The sequence below is a fragment of the Elgaria multicarinata genome, chromosome 12, assembly GCF_023053635.1.
Source record: "Elgaria multicarinata webbii isolate HBS135686 ecotype San Diego chromosome 12, rElgMul1.1.pri, whole genome shotgun sequence".
In the NCBI taxonomy this organism is placed as follows: domain Eukaryota; kingdom Metazoa; phylum Chordata; class Lepidosauria; order Squamata; family Anguidae; genus Elgaria; species Elgaria multicarinata.
In genome coordinates, this window is record NC_086182.1 from 18,099,853 (window position 1) to 18,118,254 (window position 18,402).

Below are 18,402 nucleotides of genomic sequence, written 5' to 3' on the forward strand. Positions count from 1 at the left end.
CATTGGGGCTGCTGGCAGATATCTCACCAGAGTCTGGAGGTAGGGTGAGGCTATGCGAGCTCACCAGGTTTCAGCCACCCAACCGAGTCCTTCTCCTTCTCTCCTTGACAGGCAGAAAGCTCAGCTTCTAAGGCATAGGGCATGCTGAACCTCCACCAAGAATGCTGATGCCTAATGATTCAGGCTAGGATGGTGCCCACTTGATGATGAGAACCCCTCAAGAGTAAAGGCCTCCTTGTTGGCAAGGCCTTTCTCACATGTAGACTTCTGACAAAGTCCCTGTAGTGACTTGCAGCTGAGCCTTAGGTGGGGCTCTAGGACTACAGATCAGGGTTATACGTTCTAAGTTCAGACCTGCTGGTTGCTGGAACAACACCTTTACTTCAACTCCTTCTACCTTGCAACCTAGGTCTAATCTACACCAAGCAGGATATTGCACTATGAAAGTGGTATATAAAAGGCAGGAGCCACACTACTGCTTTATAGCGGTAATGAAGTGCACTGACAACTTTTGGGGTCCATTGACACATACCATATACTGCTTTCATACCACTTTCATAATGTTATATCCTGCTTGGTGTAGATATGTCATTGGTGTAGATATATCCTGCTTGGTGTAGATATTTCATACTGCTTGGTATGGCTCCTGCCTTTTATATACCGCTTTCATACTACTTTCATATTCTAATATCCTGCTTGGTGTAGATTAGGCCCTAGTTTAGAGTTCGATATGTGTTTTGACTGATCTCTTGAGCTGATAAGACCCCTTTCCTTTGGTTGTGCTTGATTTGCACTGTTTGTTCATGTTTGAATTTGGCTCTATCTCAGACCCTGTTCTGGACTACTCCCTTCTTGACTAATAAGACACAATTTAAGAAAGCCATAAAGATTGAACTCTTCCAGCAGGCTTACCCAGTTGAATTTTAAGATGCCTTTTAATACTGTATTATTTTATATGTTTTAATCAGTTTTATGTATTTTATTGTGTTTTGTATTTGGTGTTGTTCCCCATTATTATTATTATCATCATCATTATCATCATCATCATCATCATCATCATCATCATCATCATCATCGTGCTTCTGATTTCAGCCTGCCTATGACTTCACTGTATGGATATACCCCACAGATTGCCTGGGACTGAGCTCTGTCCACCCATAGTGAGACACATTCCATGAATGTCCTGAGGGATCTATAGCTTTCTCATTCCCCCAATATTCCATCATGATGTTGGGGGAATGAGAAAGCTATGGATCTTGATGACAGTATACCAACCACGAACCAAATATTCTTCTTTGGAGATCTTCAGATACCAAGGCCCCAAACTGTTCAGAGCTTCACAAATAAGAACTAGCACCTTGAATCTGCAGTTTTCTAACACGTGTTTCATATGACTGATCTTCTGAAACTTCTCAGCTTTCCCTTTTTACTATCATTCCGATGTGTGTGGCAATGTCCTCCTGCTTACAAGTTCACTGGTGTTGAAAGACATAGTGATGATTGCTTCATGTTTAGCTCAGATCTTCCCCATTTTGGACAGCTTTTTTTGTTTGTTTGTTTGTTTTTTGTTAATGGAGAGTGAAAACTCTTTAAAAAAGGGGGGGCTGTTGAACAAAGAAATCCAGTGTGTCAAAGCTCTACAATGCCTCCTTTTTACTTAATATTCAAACAGATGCCTTTTCAGGAAAACTTCTCTTGGATCTGAGATCTTTGAGACTTCAAAAGACGTTTCTGTTCCTTCCAGTTTCAGACAATGGATTTATTGGCTAATATATACACATACACACAATTTCTGAAAATAGCTCTGGCTAATATCACACACACACACACACACACACACACACTTTTGAACGAGACCTGTGAGGTCTGGCGATGTTGGATCACTCGTTGTGTTTTTTGGAGGGGGGTATATTTAGTTGTTTGTTTATTTGTAGTTTCACCTATCGTGGTCATATCAACTACAAACACATAAGCTTTATATAGACCTCTTAGAAAGGCATTTTAGGGTCATTCCTCATAAACACGGTTCAGTCATTCATATAGATTAAACTCATTTATTTCTTATACAATAGTAGGAAATTTCCAAACTGCTAAGTTGTCCAATTTGTGACTTCTGCTCCTAGGGTTAGATCCCAATTTAAGAATGAAATGCTGAATTGTTGAGGTTATGTACTCATTTGAATGACATATTGTCCTATTTTACAGAATGGTTTTATATTGCAAGGTACTATGGCTATATTCAATAAGATGAACTAAACTGCAATTGTAGGATGAAGAATTGTCCAAATTTTGTAATGTAAAGGGGAAGGCAATGAGTAGTGCAAAGGCCAAGGTGACTTAAAACAATAAGCTCTTGCCTGTAATTTCAAGAATAAAATCATAAGTATTATGCACTATTTATCAATTGTGAATTGCAAGCCCCTGAATTGCTGTTGGCACAATCAAGTAAAAACCATGCACATTCTTCTCTAACTCACAAGAAAGCACATGAGTCAAGTATGATGACTGAACACTACAGAAAACCTGTGTCATCAAATAGGAAAAAAAGTGTCATTTCATAGAGCAAAAAAAACACAATTTCATCTAATTGTTGGATGCTCAAGGGCCAGGCTTCCATTTTTGACATGGGACTCTAGCAGTGGCTTTGATTAAGGAAGGAAGGAAGAAACACCTGCTACACTGAGAGCCTCTTTTATTTCATGTGACAAGAGCCTATTTTTAGATTAAAATAATTTTGCATATGAAAATGCATCCAAAAACCTTCACAACTATAGCACAGTTTAATTCATTAGTTTATAAAGTAGGGAGGGCCTCCTCTGTGGTGGCACCCTGGTTGTGGAATGCCCTTCCCTTGGAGGCCTGACTGGCGCCGACACTGGCTTCATTTCAGCACTAAGTTAAAACATGGCTCTTTATCAAAGCCTTTGAGGGCTAAATTCTCCATGGTCACACATAGTTTTAATTGTTTTTATTGCTTTTATTGCTACTGGTTTTAATTTGTTAATGTTTTAATACATTTTTAGCTGTGTAAATTGTTTATGTTTAGATTGTTCTGATTTTACCTGTATGCTGCCCTGAGATCCCAATGATATGTTGGGATACAGATGTTTTAATAAATCAATAAATAATGCAGTGGCCTTTCATCAGACTCCTTTCAACACACCACATCTGTTACTGTCCTTTTGAAAAGGGTCCTCTTTGGGATGAGTCCATGGAGCCATAGTCAAATGGTACCCTAGTCAGATGGGACTTGGCTCTATCACAGCCTTGATTCCCCATCTAGATATTGGCAACAAGAGTGACCCAAGTCACTGGGTTGTTGGGAGAACAATGCTAGGTGCAACCGCTCAGACACCAGGACTGTTTACTATAGGCAATGCATGTTGTTAGTCCTTTGAGCAGCGTGTGTACCAGCAAGAGTTAACTTGTGTCACAGTCCCCAGTGAGAGAACCAATATAACAACTTGGAACCAGTTACCAAGGGAGGTTGTGGGCTCTCCCACACCAGATGCATTGAAGAGACAGCTGGACAACTATCTGTCAGGTATGCTTTAGGGTGGATTCCTGCATTGAGAGGGGGTTGGACTTGATGGCCTTATAGGCCACTTCCAACTCTACTATTCTATTATTCTATGAGCTTTCTCTCATAGCAAGTGAAAGTAGAATGGTCCATACAAATCTCTTACTCATGTGTTTCAAAACATTTTCAGACTTAATGTAAGAACATAAGAAGAGCCATGCTGGATCAGACCAAAGATCCATCTAGTCCAGCATTCTGTTCACACAGTGGCCAACCAGCTCCTGTGGGAAATCCATAAGCAGGACAGGAGCGCAACTTTACAGTACCCACCTGCCTGTGTTCCCCAGCAACTGTTGTACAGAGCCATACTTCCTCTGATACTGGAGGTAGCGTACAGCCATCATGACCAGTAGCCATTGATCACCTTCTCCTCCAGGAATTTGTTTAACCCCCCTTTTAAAGCTGTCCAAATTGGTGGCCAACTGGGGCCAGAGCTAGACCTAAGGTTTATCCTGGGATCATCCAGGGTTCACCCCTGCCTGAGCACTGGATCCCCTGTGTGTCACCTAGATGAACAGGTTTGACCCCTGGACGATCCAGGGATAAACCTTAGGTCTAGCTATGGCCAGTATGTCTTGTGGTAGCATATTTCACTATGCACTGCGAGAAGAAGTCCTTCCTTTTTTCTGTTCTGAATTGCCCACCAATCAGCTTCTTGGAATGACCCTGAGTTCTAGTATTATGGGTGGAAGAAAAATGTCTCCCTTTCCACATTCTGCACACAGTGTATAACTTGGTAGCAACCCACCTGTATTGGGGATTCCCAAACGTCCTCCCTGGTGACCAAACACACCGGTGGCCCTCATCTCACTTTGTTTGGAGAGCGATGAAAGATTCTGGATGTAAGCTGCTTTGTTCTTTGCATGGATGGCATTGAAGGTTCTGTTACTGTCATGTGGAAAGGTCCCAGAATGAGTTTTTCCATGGTACTCGGTTCTATCCGTCACACCCAGAGAAACCATAAATGAACTCTGAACTTTGACCTTAATGTCAGACAAAGGATTGAAGAGGGATGATTCTGTCATAAGCTCCTTGTCGATGGGGTCTTGAAGGCAAATGGGTCCACTGTAGGTTCTACTCACTGTCAGGTCAGGCTGCATGGATGAGTTCAAAAGCAAGGAGTTACCTGATGGAAGGAAATTAATCAGGCAATCAGTTACCATTGTTGTGTGCAACAGAAGGTGTTGTGCATATAGCTCTGCCTATAGAATTGCCTAGCATTTCTATAGCCAGTACCAAATGTAGACCAGTCCCAAAAGTAGGAGGGTCAACCCTTTTCTCTCTCTCTCTCCCATTTTATTCTTGCCCATCAGGTTGCCAGAGAAAGGTCAGTTCACGCTTGTCAGAGGACTTAACTGATCCCATGCAGAGGGCCCAGGGCAACCAGTTGCCCGCCACAGCTGTCACCACTGTTGGGGCCTTATATACTTGGTGGAAAGCAGAGCTCTCAATGTCTTTTTCAAAGAGGAGGCTGAGATGCATTTGCTAACCATTTTAATGCAAAATAAAGCTTTGCTGCTTGAAGAGGTGTTTTATTTCACACACAACAACATGTTTAAGGAATTTATAAGCAACACTGGACTAAATTTAAATTAACCACGAAAAATGGCAACAGCTGCAGACACAGTCTGATAAAATTAAAGATTACTGAGGCTGGAGCTTCCTTTCACACTGGCAACTGAACATAATGAACTGATTAATTGCATTTTTTAACCTCCTTCCTCCCAGGAGTTCAGGGTGGTGTACATAATCTTCCTTTCCTCATTTTGCCCACCCAAAACCCCTGTAAGGCAATTTGAATGGAGAGAAAATGACTGTTCCAGGAACTCCCAGTTTAGATGAGCAAAGAACTGAATTGCTTTGACACATCTTTTTTTTTGGGGGGGGGGTGCAGGGGGGAGGGAATGAGAACCCTCCTCTAAGTTCATGGCCATGAATGATCAGGCGAAGGGTACTTCCTTTCAACAAGGTGGTCCAAGAGGTCCCCCCCATTCCCCCTCTTTTCTCTTTCAAGCAAAGCAAAGCTCTCTCTCCAAAGAGTGGCACGGTCGCGCTTGGCAGCCTAGCTGGCTAGAAATCCCCGTGCAAAAATAAAATGCTGCAATGACATGGCATTATTCCCAGGGGCAGGAGGAAGGATGGTTGGCCTTGAAGCAGTGTCTTAGTACACAGGAATTTGCCCCAATTTTCAGATCCACAATATTTAATTGATTTCTTAAAAAAAAAATATCCACCATGTCCATTTAGTAGATTTCGAGCAGAAATGTTTCTAGCAAAAATAATAACATCATTTCACCTGTATGCCACTTTTCTGAAATGTTCAATTGACATACACATTATAGTGATCTTTACTTTAATCTGATATGCTGTGCCTGCATTATTTTCATGTAGGAGAAGGGAGGAAGTGGCTTGCCTAAAGGCCACTCAGTGAGTCAGTTCTTGTAATAAGAATGGACATCAACTACTGCTACAGTGTCCTACAGATTTTCCCAAGTACACTATTTCTTCTTGGTGCCTTTATTTTAATTGCCTGCTGCATCTGATTTCCTAAAGAAAACCAATACAATCATTTGGGAGGGGGGGAAGAACACTGAATGAGACACACCAATCTGCTTATGAGATCAGTCTACTCATATCAGCACCACAGTCTCACATAGGATTGCAGGTCTTCTTTGGTGAAAAGCAAACAACAACAACAACAACACACACAAGTAGGAGTTTAAATCCTATTTGAGTTCAAGGCCTGGAGTTACAGTGCTTATGCAAGCAGACCACTCACAAGTCAGACATCTGGCCAGACCACAAGAGGGTTCCCCCTTTTGGGCACATTAAGACTATAAGAAGAGTCATGCTGCATCAGACCAAGGGTCCACCTAGTCCCGCATTCTGTTCACACAGTGGCCAACCAGCTGTTGACCAGGGACCCACAAGCAGGACTGAGTGCAACAGAACCCTCCCCCCTATGTTCCCCATCAACAGGTGTCCCCCCACTCCACCTTTCCTGGTTCATGGCATGTCATACTTTGCCTCTATGTTGGATTTGGGCAAATGGTGGCTACTACTAGAGCAGTGTGCAAGTAGCTTTTCAAAATCCTCCATCCTATTTGTGAGCAGAGAACTTGGGCGGACCATTTCAATTATTTTCTCCAGAGAGAAGGGACAGCCTCCAACAGTGTCTTGCAGTGGTATGAGGCCCGCCATTAGATATGGCTCTAGACCAGGTAGCTTGGTCAGAACTTCTTGTGGCTCCTGCACACTCCCATGGCTACCTTTGCTTCAGTTTAACAACCTGTATGCTCTGAAAGCTGTGGAATTGAGGAAGGGAGAGAAATCTCTTTCTTTCCTTGTCTGACGCCTGGCATGCTGTTCTCAAACATTTGAGGACTTTTGGGAGAGGGAAATTGGACCTGGTGGAGCTTCTAATATAGCAGTAGCCTTGGGGAAATTACGTTTCCCAGTGCTTTTGACAGTGAAAGCAGTGTGCCAGGTATCAGGGAGAGGAGGTAAGAGGCCTTTATGCATCCACACAGAAGAAAGAGGCAAGACACAGGTATTGCAGTAAGCTAGGGTCATGCATGATTTAAGTATTCAAGGACACACCATCCATGCACACCTGGCCCTGCCTCTCCTCCGGAGTGTGCACAAAGCATTTCCCCAGCCAGCAAGCTGGTTTTTTTTCCAGATGCATTTGGGGGTGGGGGTGGCATTTTTTTATTATTTTATTTTATTGACACCACCAGAGCAGAAAGTCAGGTAAGTGAGTGGGTGGAATGGGGAGATGCAACCAGGTAGGTGGATTGGTTGCAGGTGGGATGAGACCCTAGCACACTCCCGATGACATCATCAGGGGGCACAACGAGAACCTAACTGGCCTACAAGATGGGCTCATAATAAAATCAAGCTATTTTCTGAGCTTTGGGAAACAGTTTTTTTTTTCCTGAACACAATTTCTAAACTCTGAATGAAGGTGTTCTCCCTGTATCCATTATCCATTTGTTTTCAACAAACTTTTGATGAAGTGATGTATATAGTTTCTTCAGTGCTGTCATTTTGGAGGAAATGTAGGGATTCTCCCTACATATGTTGTGACTGCAGGGTGGAGTGGGGACTATTTCATTAACTTTCATTAACTATTGGCTTGAATCCTCGCCAACACTCCCCCCCCAAATACTCTAGTGACCTGTCGAGATTCCAAGACCTCCTGTCAAGATATGAGACAATAAAGAGGTCTGACATGCAATCCAGAAATCCTATTTATTCAGTAAATAGACATCACTGCACACCTAAAGGGAGTGTGAATGCTAGGAGCTATCCTTAAAGCTAAAAAACCCAAAACAGTTCCCAATCAACTAAATGGACAGATTCCTATAATGCCCAACCGGCTTTTACTGAATCCCTCCTTCACCAATGGTCCAAGTTGAAACCTCTGGTGAGTGGCTAACCTAGCTGGCCGCCACTTACCTCCTCCCAACTCCATCTGCTTGACCATGTGGTGAACTCTGAGATCCATCAACTCTGATGTTCCCTCCACCTCTGACAAAGACTAAGTTCCCAGGGGTGGGGAGGATGATCTCTGAGCCTGGGCCTTCCATCTGATAAGCTCCTGGGAAGATTCCTCCTTGACTCCTGGAAGGTCTTGGAGAATTTCCTCCCCCACTTCCTGTCTTGGTTGGTGTACTTCTCCTGCATCAGACTCTAAGTCCAATTCAGGCTCCAAAACTAGGAAGAACAGGCCTGATCCTGACATGACCTTACCAACACACACACACACACACCACAGTTTCATGTTTTAAAAACACTATTTTTGGTTTGTGTTTACTGGCAGCTAATTTCTTCAATTCCCACTTGGACTGCTCTATTAAAGCTTTCTTTGAACTGTTTTCCTCATTTAGTCTCTAATTTCACTTTAAAATAATAATAGTACAAACATTTAGGGAGAGGTAGCTGGAAATCTTATTAAGGGAGATCTTTGGCCCAATGAATGCTGAGCAAATTGAAGACCTAGACTTTCCACAGGGCTATTGATTTTTATTTTACTTCATTTTTCTGTTTTTCTTTTGTTCCAGGGCCTTCATTTTTCATTGTCTTAATTCTTAGGGGGGAATGTAAAAAAAAAAAAGGAGGCTAGCATTCAGGATGTGCTGAATGTTGGTCTTTAGATCTTTCAGCTCTTTTCAGGTAATTAACAGTAACACACTCACTTGGCACACACTCTGCAACTAAATCAGGAAAGAGAGAGAGGGAGGGAGGGGAAGGGAGAGAGGGAGAGAGGGAATAGTAACCTCATCAAATAACCTCTGAGAGCTTCAGCAGCCAAAGAGTATTTCCCAAACACTACTGAAAAATAAGGGTAGTATAGGAATTGGGGGGGGGTGTCACACCGCAGGTAATCAATTCTCCTTCAAATGCATTTCTATTTTTAAAACCTGGTGCTCTACTCTGTCCTGAAATGAACATATTTTTCACCCATCCTCACGGTCCAAATTCAATAGGAATAGCAATAGACAAAATGAAGAGATCCATGTTGTACCTGCCTGCCATTTAACTGTGAATGATGAGGCGCCAGTCATGGGGGAAAGGTGTGAATAAGAACCCAAATTGAGCACCACAAACATGGTTGAAAAAAGGGGATTCAGGATCTACACCACTGATTTAGAGTGGCATTGATGTGCAGTGATAACCGTTGGGGCAGAATCCACATTCCATATTCCGCTTTCATGGCATTACAGCCTACGTTGTATTCCACACTTGTCATGCTCTGACACAATGTGTAGATCTGGCCCCAGACCTTTAATAACTAAGAACTCAAAGTCCTTAGCCTGCAGGAATGGATCAGTTTTGCTTTCTCCCTCAACTAAAAACAAACAAACCAAAAACCTCTCAAGTTCTTTCTGTCCCTTTTTATGACATGTATGTGTAGAGGTTGTTGTAAAGTGGCACAACAACAACGCAACAAGAAGGGTCTAGATCAAGGCTCTGGTAAAAGATAGAAAGAGTAACAATGGAGGATTTAAATACTTTAAATCCCCTGTTGTTAGTCTTTCAACCTTTCCTATAAATGAATATGAATATCTCTCTCTCTCTCTCTCTCTCTCTCTCTCTCTCTCTCTCTCTCTCTCTCTCTCTCTCTGTGTGTGTGTGTGTGTGTGTGTGTGTGTGTGTGTGTGTGTGTCCGTCCGCCTGTCTGTCTGTCTGTCTGTCTCTGGGCCTGTTCAGACAACACATTGAGCTATGGTTAGAATGCTAATCCTTTTGCAGCAAATGGTTAGTGAGCATGTTTAAACCATGGTTATGTAACCACCATGGTTAGGAATGGTTCACACAACACATTCAGTCATGATTAAATGACACACTCAGCCATAATGCTTACCTCAAAATGCTCAACCACGATTGCTTAGTACGTCATCTGAACAGGGGGGCTGTCTCCACAGCACCAAGTTGGTGCTACCTCCCTCTAAAAGACAGTCCCATAGTCAATCTCTCTCCCTCTCTCTCTCTCTCTCTCTCTCTCTGGTGTTTTGTATGTCATTATCCAAAAATGAACCAATTCTGTAAGCAACCATAGAAATTAGTGGCCCTGACTTTTTTTATGATCCTATCTCCATCCAGACACATGCCTCAGGGATAGGATCACACTCTTACCCCGGTGTTATACTTCAAAAGCATTTTGAAAGAGGGACCTATTCATATCCCTTCAAGTTATCCAGACTTAAAATAAAGTAAAATAAGAAGCTTAGAGTCTCAGGATGTGGATGGATTAAGAAACCATGTTTTAGCTTACATCTATGATCATTTCATTTGGATCAGCTATCCTTTGATCACTCTGTCAGACTCAAAGAGTAGTAGAAAAGTCACAAGCAACACAATGCTGACATCCATTCATTACTGAAATGGGAATTCTAAAGCTCTTTAATGATTGTGAGTCATTATCCTTAATGATTGTGAGTGTTTTGCCATGATAACTATATCAATTAATGTATAGTGAACCTACATTCATGGTGTTGTGTCACCAGTGATACACGCTAGTAAAGGGATGGGAAATGAGTGATCCTCTGGATGTTTCTGGACTACAACTCCCATCAGTCCTCATCATTGGCTACATTGGCTAGGGCTGATGGGAGTTGGTTCCCAGAAATATCTGGAGGGTCACATGCGTCCCCCCCCTACTGTCCATATTCATGGATGCACATTTCCTTGCGGTGAGTGGAGTGTGGAAATAACAAGGCAACACAAGTGTTTGGGTTTAAAACTGGGCCACATTTTATTGAACGTAACTGCAGAAGGGGAACCTAAGCAGGCATCTCCTCTAGAATGGCTTCAAGCCGTATTTTCTTGGGCGAAACATTCCTGTCCAGAGGGTGGCGCGAATCGTTCAGCCACCCCCTGGCTCCCCCTTTTGGGGTGGGAGACCTTTCAGTGTCACCCCTCCCCATGACATAAGTCTACAGATGAGTGAAAAAGGTTGGTCTCAAGGGTAACCCTTATCTCTCCAACTGGACTATACGGTTCCCAGCTGTTGAGCCTCAGGCGTTTGCCCATCACCGCTAGGTGCCTTGGAATGCTCACCAGCCCTAACCATGTGGAGATGTCCACTTCCCCGCCAACCAATGTGACCAAAACAGAGAACGCCAATCAACCTATTTAATACACCCTGGCCTGTCTTGCAGTGTGACGTAGGTGAAAAAACTTATGACCTTAACAATAGGTAATAATAATAATAATAATAATAATAATAATAATAATAATAATAGTAATAATCTCCACCGTGCCTGGGTCCAGCTCCAGCTGAGAGCCCCCTCCCTCCTGCCACCAACTGTCTCTGCAGAGGCCACCAGTGAGGGAGGAAGTGGCGGCCAGGCACCTCTCCGCCGTGACTGGGTCCAGCTCCGGCTCAGAGCCCCCTCCCTCCTGCTACCAACTGTCTCTGCAGAGGCCACCAGAGAGGGAGGAAGCAGCAGCCAGGCACCTCTCCACTGTGCCTGGGTCCAGCTGCAGCTGAGAGCCCCCTCCCTCCTGCTGTCCCCTGTAACTGCTGAACTTTCCAACTAAGATTGTAGTGCCTGAATTTGCTTTCCTTTCCCCCTCCTCCTCCTCCCTCCCAATCCTCTTTCCTTTTGTGTCATGTCTTTTAGATTGTAAGCCTGTGGGCAGGGACTGTCAAGAAATACTTTTGTAAGCCGCCATGAGAGCCTTTTTTGGCTGAAATAAATAAATAAATAAAAAATAATAAGTAAAAAATTCCTACTTGGCCTCCTAGTGACGAGCAGTTAACCCACACTACCTACAGGGAAGGGAGGGAGGGAGCCTCTTTCAGCAAAAGAGGAGGGGAGGGGCAAGTTTTCTGGTTAAATAACCTCAGAAACCCCTCCCCACCATAGTGGCATGATGCAAAGCCATCCAATCGACGGCTCCCATACCTCGTCCCACCACCACCACCCCACCAGCAACGGCCTCATCATGCTCAAGCTGTGCTGGGCGTGTTTGTTAGGCTTTTCACTTGAGATAAGTGACTGTGTGTATGATTCAAGAGTCAACAACCACATTTCATCTCATAACATTGTGTGTGTGTGTGTGTGTGGAATAAACCCATAGACTTCTACTGCTCGATAATTTGACTATAAGGCTGCAATTATCTGCACACTTGTAACTAAACAAGCCAAACCGAACTCAATGGAAATTACTTATAAACCAGCCTTCCCCAACTTGGTGCCTTGCAGATAATGTTGGACTACATCTCCCAGAATTCCTGACCATTGGTCATGCTGGCTGGGTCTGATGGGAGTTAAAGTCCAAAACATCCAGAAGTCATCCGATTGGGGTAAGGTGCTATAAGCAGTGGCTCTAATCCTACTGACTAGTTCAAAGAAGAGTTTATGCTTTTTCAATGCATGAAAAGAAAATAGGAGATCCATTTGTTTCATTTGTCTTAGTTATAAAAATGGGGATTCAAACAAATGTGCCCTGAAGTTAAAACACACACACACACACACACACACTTATCTTTTGTTTCATTTCCCCCCATCTATTTCTACTTGGATTAAAATGTAACTAAGTGGAACACTGGAACAGTTTGTACAGGTCACTTACAGATTATAAGGAGGTGGGAAGAGAGAGGGGGAGAGAAAGCATACAAATGGGCTGCATCTTTGCACCTCTTACAAAATACCTACAATGCCCCATCCATCTGACATTTGGCTGGTTTACTCCATTGAGTAGTAGTAAAACATTTGCAAACGTCCTTCCATCTAGATGGAAAACACTGAAAATACAAGCAGAAGAAGGCTGACTAGAGCGATTTCTACACCTACTTTTCACCCCAGGATCATCCCGGGATCATTCCTGTGAATCCGAATGCCACACAGGGGATTCCGGGATCAGGCAGGGATGATCCCTCCATTTTCCTGGGATAACCCTTAGGTGTAAGAAGGACCTAGGTCTCCCATTGAAAGTAGTAGCAAATGAAAACCAATTGCTAGCATAAAGAACCTCTGACGTACAGACTTACATGTCCCATGGAGGTTGTGTGTACAGTCTGCAGTGCCTAATTGGGTTCCTCTAGGATCCCTGCTGTTGTCTCCAATCTCACATCAGAAATAATAGCTGGAATGTGGGTGGCATGTGGCCAGTGTGGAGAGGAATAGCCACTCTTCCCAGCGTTGGTGAAATTCTCATGCAAAGTATACCTTCACTAAGGTTCCATACTCCAGAGTCAATAGTAAAAATTCAGAACTTCAGGGCAGCTTCTACAGTTTTTGACTATATTGAAGTTGGCAGCTTTTTATGCACTCCTGCAAGCATGCATAGAAGGCACATTTGAAATAAGATTTAGGGGTGTATGAAACATTCATTTCAGTTTGGTTTCGACCAGAATTTACCCAGTTTGCACTTCCCAGATCCAAATGGGAAACCAGTTCCAATCTGTGGTCTGTACATGTGCACAAATGTGCTTTAAATGTGTACATTTCCCAAAATGAGCACAAATGATGTGGACATTTGGGGAATTGTGCATGGAAATGTATGCATAGTGCAAAAAGATAAAAGAACAATGCTCTCAATCTGATACGCTCATGAGTTGGATGAATTTGGAGAATTCAAGGTCGAATTTGGAGAACCTCAGTGAATTTGTGTTTTGCTGATTCTCACATCCCAAATAAGTAGAGTGCAGAAGGAGAGAGAAAATCCTCTGATGTAGTACAGACACACATTTCAAGCTGTGCTTAATTTCAAATGTGTTTGTGAATGTTTCTCTGCTTCAGTTATTTTAATGTATGCTTTGCAAAGCATGTGTCCCATGGGGAGAACATCTATGTATTTATCTATGAAATACTGTATCATCTCTCTCCTAAGGAGAATTAAAAGAGAGCTTTATTCGCACATCTTCCAACACTTCTTCCCACCTACAATAAGGTTTCCATCTCAGAAATAAGAGTGGTAGAAATTCATAGAATTCACCCCACTCCATTATATCCTCAAGGAAAGAGCGTTCCAGAAAAGAAAAAACACACACAACTTAAGTGGTTTTCTGCTGGTCGACAACTATTATTTATTTATTTAGGTAGTTTGGGTCAGATCCAGGTATCACCCTGCTTAAAGCAGAACCATTGAAATCAACGGGGCTTAGGTTAGTCATGGCTAGCTTGATCCCGTGGGTCTACTCTAGACATGACAACAGTTGAATCTAATCGGAGTGCCTGGTGCATAAATCGCTTCTTTATGGCTACCACTTGTGAAATACTACTTTTACAGACAACCTGGAGCTGCAATTTGTATGAAAATGGCAGTTTGCTATAGGGTTAGGTGGCTGCTGGACTTTCTTGTTGGGTGCATGGCCACTCACTGAGCAGATCCATGGGTGCCCAGTGACTCAGCAAACAGGGTACAGGGGCTCAGTTGTGGGGGAGTTTGCTGTACTCCCATACCCAGTTTGGCACATCCCTAGGTGTGAGACACAACCACAATGAAGCAACTCCCACATCACAACAGTAAAGTACAAAGCAAACCGAAGCTCATTGTTAGTTGATTCCACTGGGGAAATCTTTCGCAATCAGCAGCAATCTGAATTACCAACCTTGCCGAACAGTTTTAAAGTTAAATGTCTGGAAGCCTCCTGTCAAGGCTGACGAGTCGATCACATCCACGCCATATTCACTCTGGCTCCGTCTGTAGAGAGTCACACCGACTACGATGGCAGCAACTGCAATGACAGCAGCACCCAGGCCTGAGTACAAGGCAATGTCTGTTGCATTCTCAATGTCTGGAAGGAGAGAAGGAATAGCACCAAATAAACAACAGATTGTAGGCTTCCCCTTCCAAATAGTAAGATGGGTATGTACACGTTGACATCAATGAGAGCCAGTGTGGTGAAGAGGTTAAAGCATTGGATTAGGACTTTGGACACCAGGGTTCTAGTCTCCCCTCAGCCATGAAGTTCATTTGGGGGGGGGGGATTTGGTCCAGTCGCTGACTCTCAACTTCACAGGGTGGTTGTGAGGATAAACTGGAAAGGAGAATTATGTATGCCATCTTGGACTCCTTAGAGTAACGGGGATATAAGTTCATTGGCAGTGGATTAAAAAATAACAACTCTAACTTTAAAAGTTGGACTGATTGAGAATGAGAATAGGAACAGAGAAAGTCAGATTTCCCAGGGGTGCATGCCCAGCCTTCTAGAGATCTCAGGACAAGAAATGTCCATCTCTATTGCACAGTGGCTTGAAAAGTGCCTCTGCCCTGATGGGTAGATACCATGGAGGGATCAGATCCTGGGGCTGATGAAGCCTTCCTCACCACACCGACCAAGGTGAATGCATCTGCCTGTTTTGCTTTCCCCGGCAATCAGATTTTTTCCCAGAAAACCAAACAAACAAATAAATAAAACTAAAGTCCTTTCTCTTCTGATTATGAACTTTGCAGATATTGGTAAATTCTTACCCAAAACAAACAATAGGAATTCAATAGGACAAGCTGTTACGAGATTGTAGCTGCCTGATATGTAGCTGTTAAAGATGTGCAGCAGTTCAGAGGAAAAAAAATAAGAGGTAGCAGCACTAATTCACAGACATGGTTGACTACAGAGGGATTCAAACTGAGGCTTTTAAGAGGAAAGCACCCAAAGTCCTTGGGCTGGATGGATAAATCTGTCAGTTTTGATTTCTCCCAAATTCATACACACACACGTTCTTTTTGTCCTGAACGTGGAGAACATTGTGAATGTTGGTAAACTCTTATCAAGTCCTATGAGGAGAGACTGAAAGAACTGGGAATGTTTAGCCTTGAGAAGAGAAGGCTGAGGGGAGGCATGATAGCACTCTTCAGGCTCTTGAAAGGTTGTCACACAGAGGAGGGCCAGGATCTCTTCTCAATCCTCCCAGAATGCAGGACACAGAATAATGGGCTCAGGTTACAGGAAGCCAGATTCTGGCTGGACATCAGGAAAAACTTCCTGACGTCCAGCCAATTGGTTCCATTGTCACAGAGCAGTATGACAATGGAACCAATGACCTAGGGAGGTTGTGGGCTCTCCCACACCAGAGGCATTCAAGAGGAAGCTGGACAGCCATCTTTCAGGTAGTCTTTAAGATGGATTCCTGCATTGAGTGGGGGTTGGTCTTGATGGCCTTATAGCCCCCTTCCAACTCTATTATTCTATGTTTCTAAAACCAAACCAAACCAAAATTCATTTCTCACCCATTCCTACACAAGCCAAAACACAGAATTGACATGGGTACATTGTCTGCACTCTAGCAAAGGATCACTACAAGATCAAATTGGATGTGTGGGAGTAACTGCTCCTGTCTACACACACCATCTTCCCAAGGTGGTTTGGGGAAAACTGCTCCTCCATTCTACTAATGTATCCCTGTGCGATATATATATATATATATATATATATATATATATATATATATGATGGGTCCGATATTGTTTGGTCTCAGTCTCTTTCCAATGACAGTACTGCTCCCAAGTTACAGGCACTTGCATACTCTACTGTGGAAAACATAGTTGGTGTGGTGGCGGTAAGGGGGAGAAGAAGATATAATATGCTTAGACATCAACCTTCCAGAGGTTAAAGGATTTGAGGAATACTGTCTTACTTACAACTGGCTTATAACTATTCATTTTTGGAAGCCAGATGCGATTTTCCCAAACTCAATTCCACCTTGTCTCAGTAACTCACTGCTGGAATCTAACTATACTGTGCTATATTCTGGTAACCCAGATACCCTTTTGAAACTTCAAGAGAAACATGAAGAAGGAAACTCAGGAGATAGATTTTTGGGAGAGTTGTGAAATAAACAGAAACAACACAGAATGTCAGTCATCACTTTCAGCCTGTTCCTTGACTATTTCCCAAATGAGAAAATCTCTTTGGCCCCAAATGGGTTAACCATAGAAATTCATATATATTGATGGGAAACAATGGGGAAAACAAAACATAAAAGTTTGGTGAATTATGTAATTGCAGCCATGCAGTTTCTTTCACTGCTTTTTTTTTTTTAAAAAAAAAAACACTCCGCACAGAAAACAGGCATTAATCTTTGTCAGTGGGGCCAATTAGGCGATGTCACAGTGACGGCTTGTCAAATGGTTTTTAAAAATAATGCTATTTCAAGAAAAATGAAGGAAGTTCACAAATGGATTTTGCTTTACATTTTTTTGTTGTCATTTCAAACCAAACAACATGAAATATATTGAGAGAGAGAGAGAGAGAGAGAGAGAGAGAGAGAGAGAGAGAGAGAGAGAGAGAATTATATAGATATACACATGAACTCTCTTTACATGCTCGCCTGAATGTCTGAGGTCTTAAATTATGTTCAGGGTCATTTGGGCTAGGGATGCCAAAGGAATCCATCTGGGGAATGAGGCTCACTCTGCTTTAGTCTGCTCAGTCTCTCCCTCTCCCCATCCCTGGACTTCGGTTCACGTCCCCATGAGCTGGCTTGACTCATTCTTAATCGAGTCAGATGAGCTCATGAATTTCTGATTTATATATATATAGTGTGTGTAAAGCACAAACAGGCCTTAGCTAGACCTAAGGTTTATCCTAGGATCATCCCGGGGTCATCCCTGTTCATGTAAATGACACACAGGAAATCCCGGGAACAGGCAGGGATGATCCCGGGACAATCCTGGGATAAACCTTAGGTCTAGCTAAAGCCCCAGAGGGAGACACAACAACAACAACAACAACAACAACAACTCTAAGTTGCAATTTGTATAAATTATGCAAGTTGTGAACATAATTTCTTCAAATTATGCAAACTGTGACCATGATTTGCATAATTTGTGCAAATTATGCACAAAAATGTCCCTCGATTTTAGAAACATACCTCTGACTTGTCTCCTAAATGCAAGTTGAGTTTGAGGCCCTGATGGAATCTGTCAGCCCCACAAAGAGCCCAGTTTCCAATAATGGGAATCCCGAATTCATGCTGGCCTCCAACATCCCTCTGAATGCTGGTTTCACCCCCCTCATTTCCCTGATCTTGCTGTGTTGAAAGGCAAGTCGTGCAGGGAGTACTTAGTATAACTTTTATGTTGTATTGCTACGAGACTGGGGTGAGGGCTGGAAAGGAAGGATTTGGGGCCAGCCCTACCATTAGGCAGAGTGAGGCAATCACCTCAGGCAGCAGATGTTGAATCATGGCAGCAAGGTGTTGAGGAGAAAGCTGTGGGTCATGCAGCCTACCCTATGACCCCTAAGCTAGCCTGCAGTCTTTAGGTGGGATGGAGTACTACTCACATTTGCTCGAACTCTCAGTGTGATCAGGAACCCCACAAGACTGAAATCTACACACCCTATTCTAAAGATGCATCCTTCT

At 43.1% G+C, this 18,402-nt stretch overlaps 1 protein-coding gene across 1 annotated transcript in view; it reads right to left on the reverse strand.

The window, feature by feature from the left end:
• Positions 1-18,402, reverse strand: part of UNC5D (unc-5 netrin receptor D) — a gene marked incomplete at its 5' end in the record, with an annotated part of 211,935 nt that overhangs the window by 61,840 nt on the left and 131,693 nt on the right. The window contains 2 exons of the mRNA XM_063139491.1: positions 4,329-4,706; positions 14,649-14,834. Coding sequence (XP_062995561.1) covers positions 4,329-4,706; positions 14,649-14,834 — 564 coding nt within the window. The remainder of the gene's footprint in view (positions 1-4,328; positions 4,707-14,648; positions 14,835-18,402) is intronic.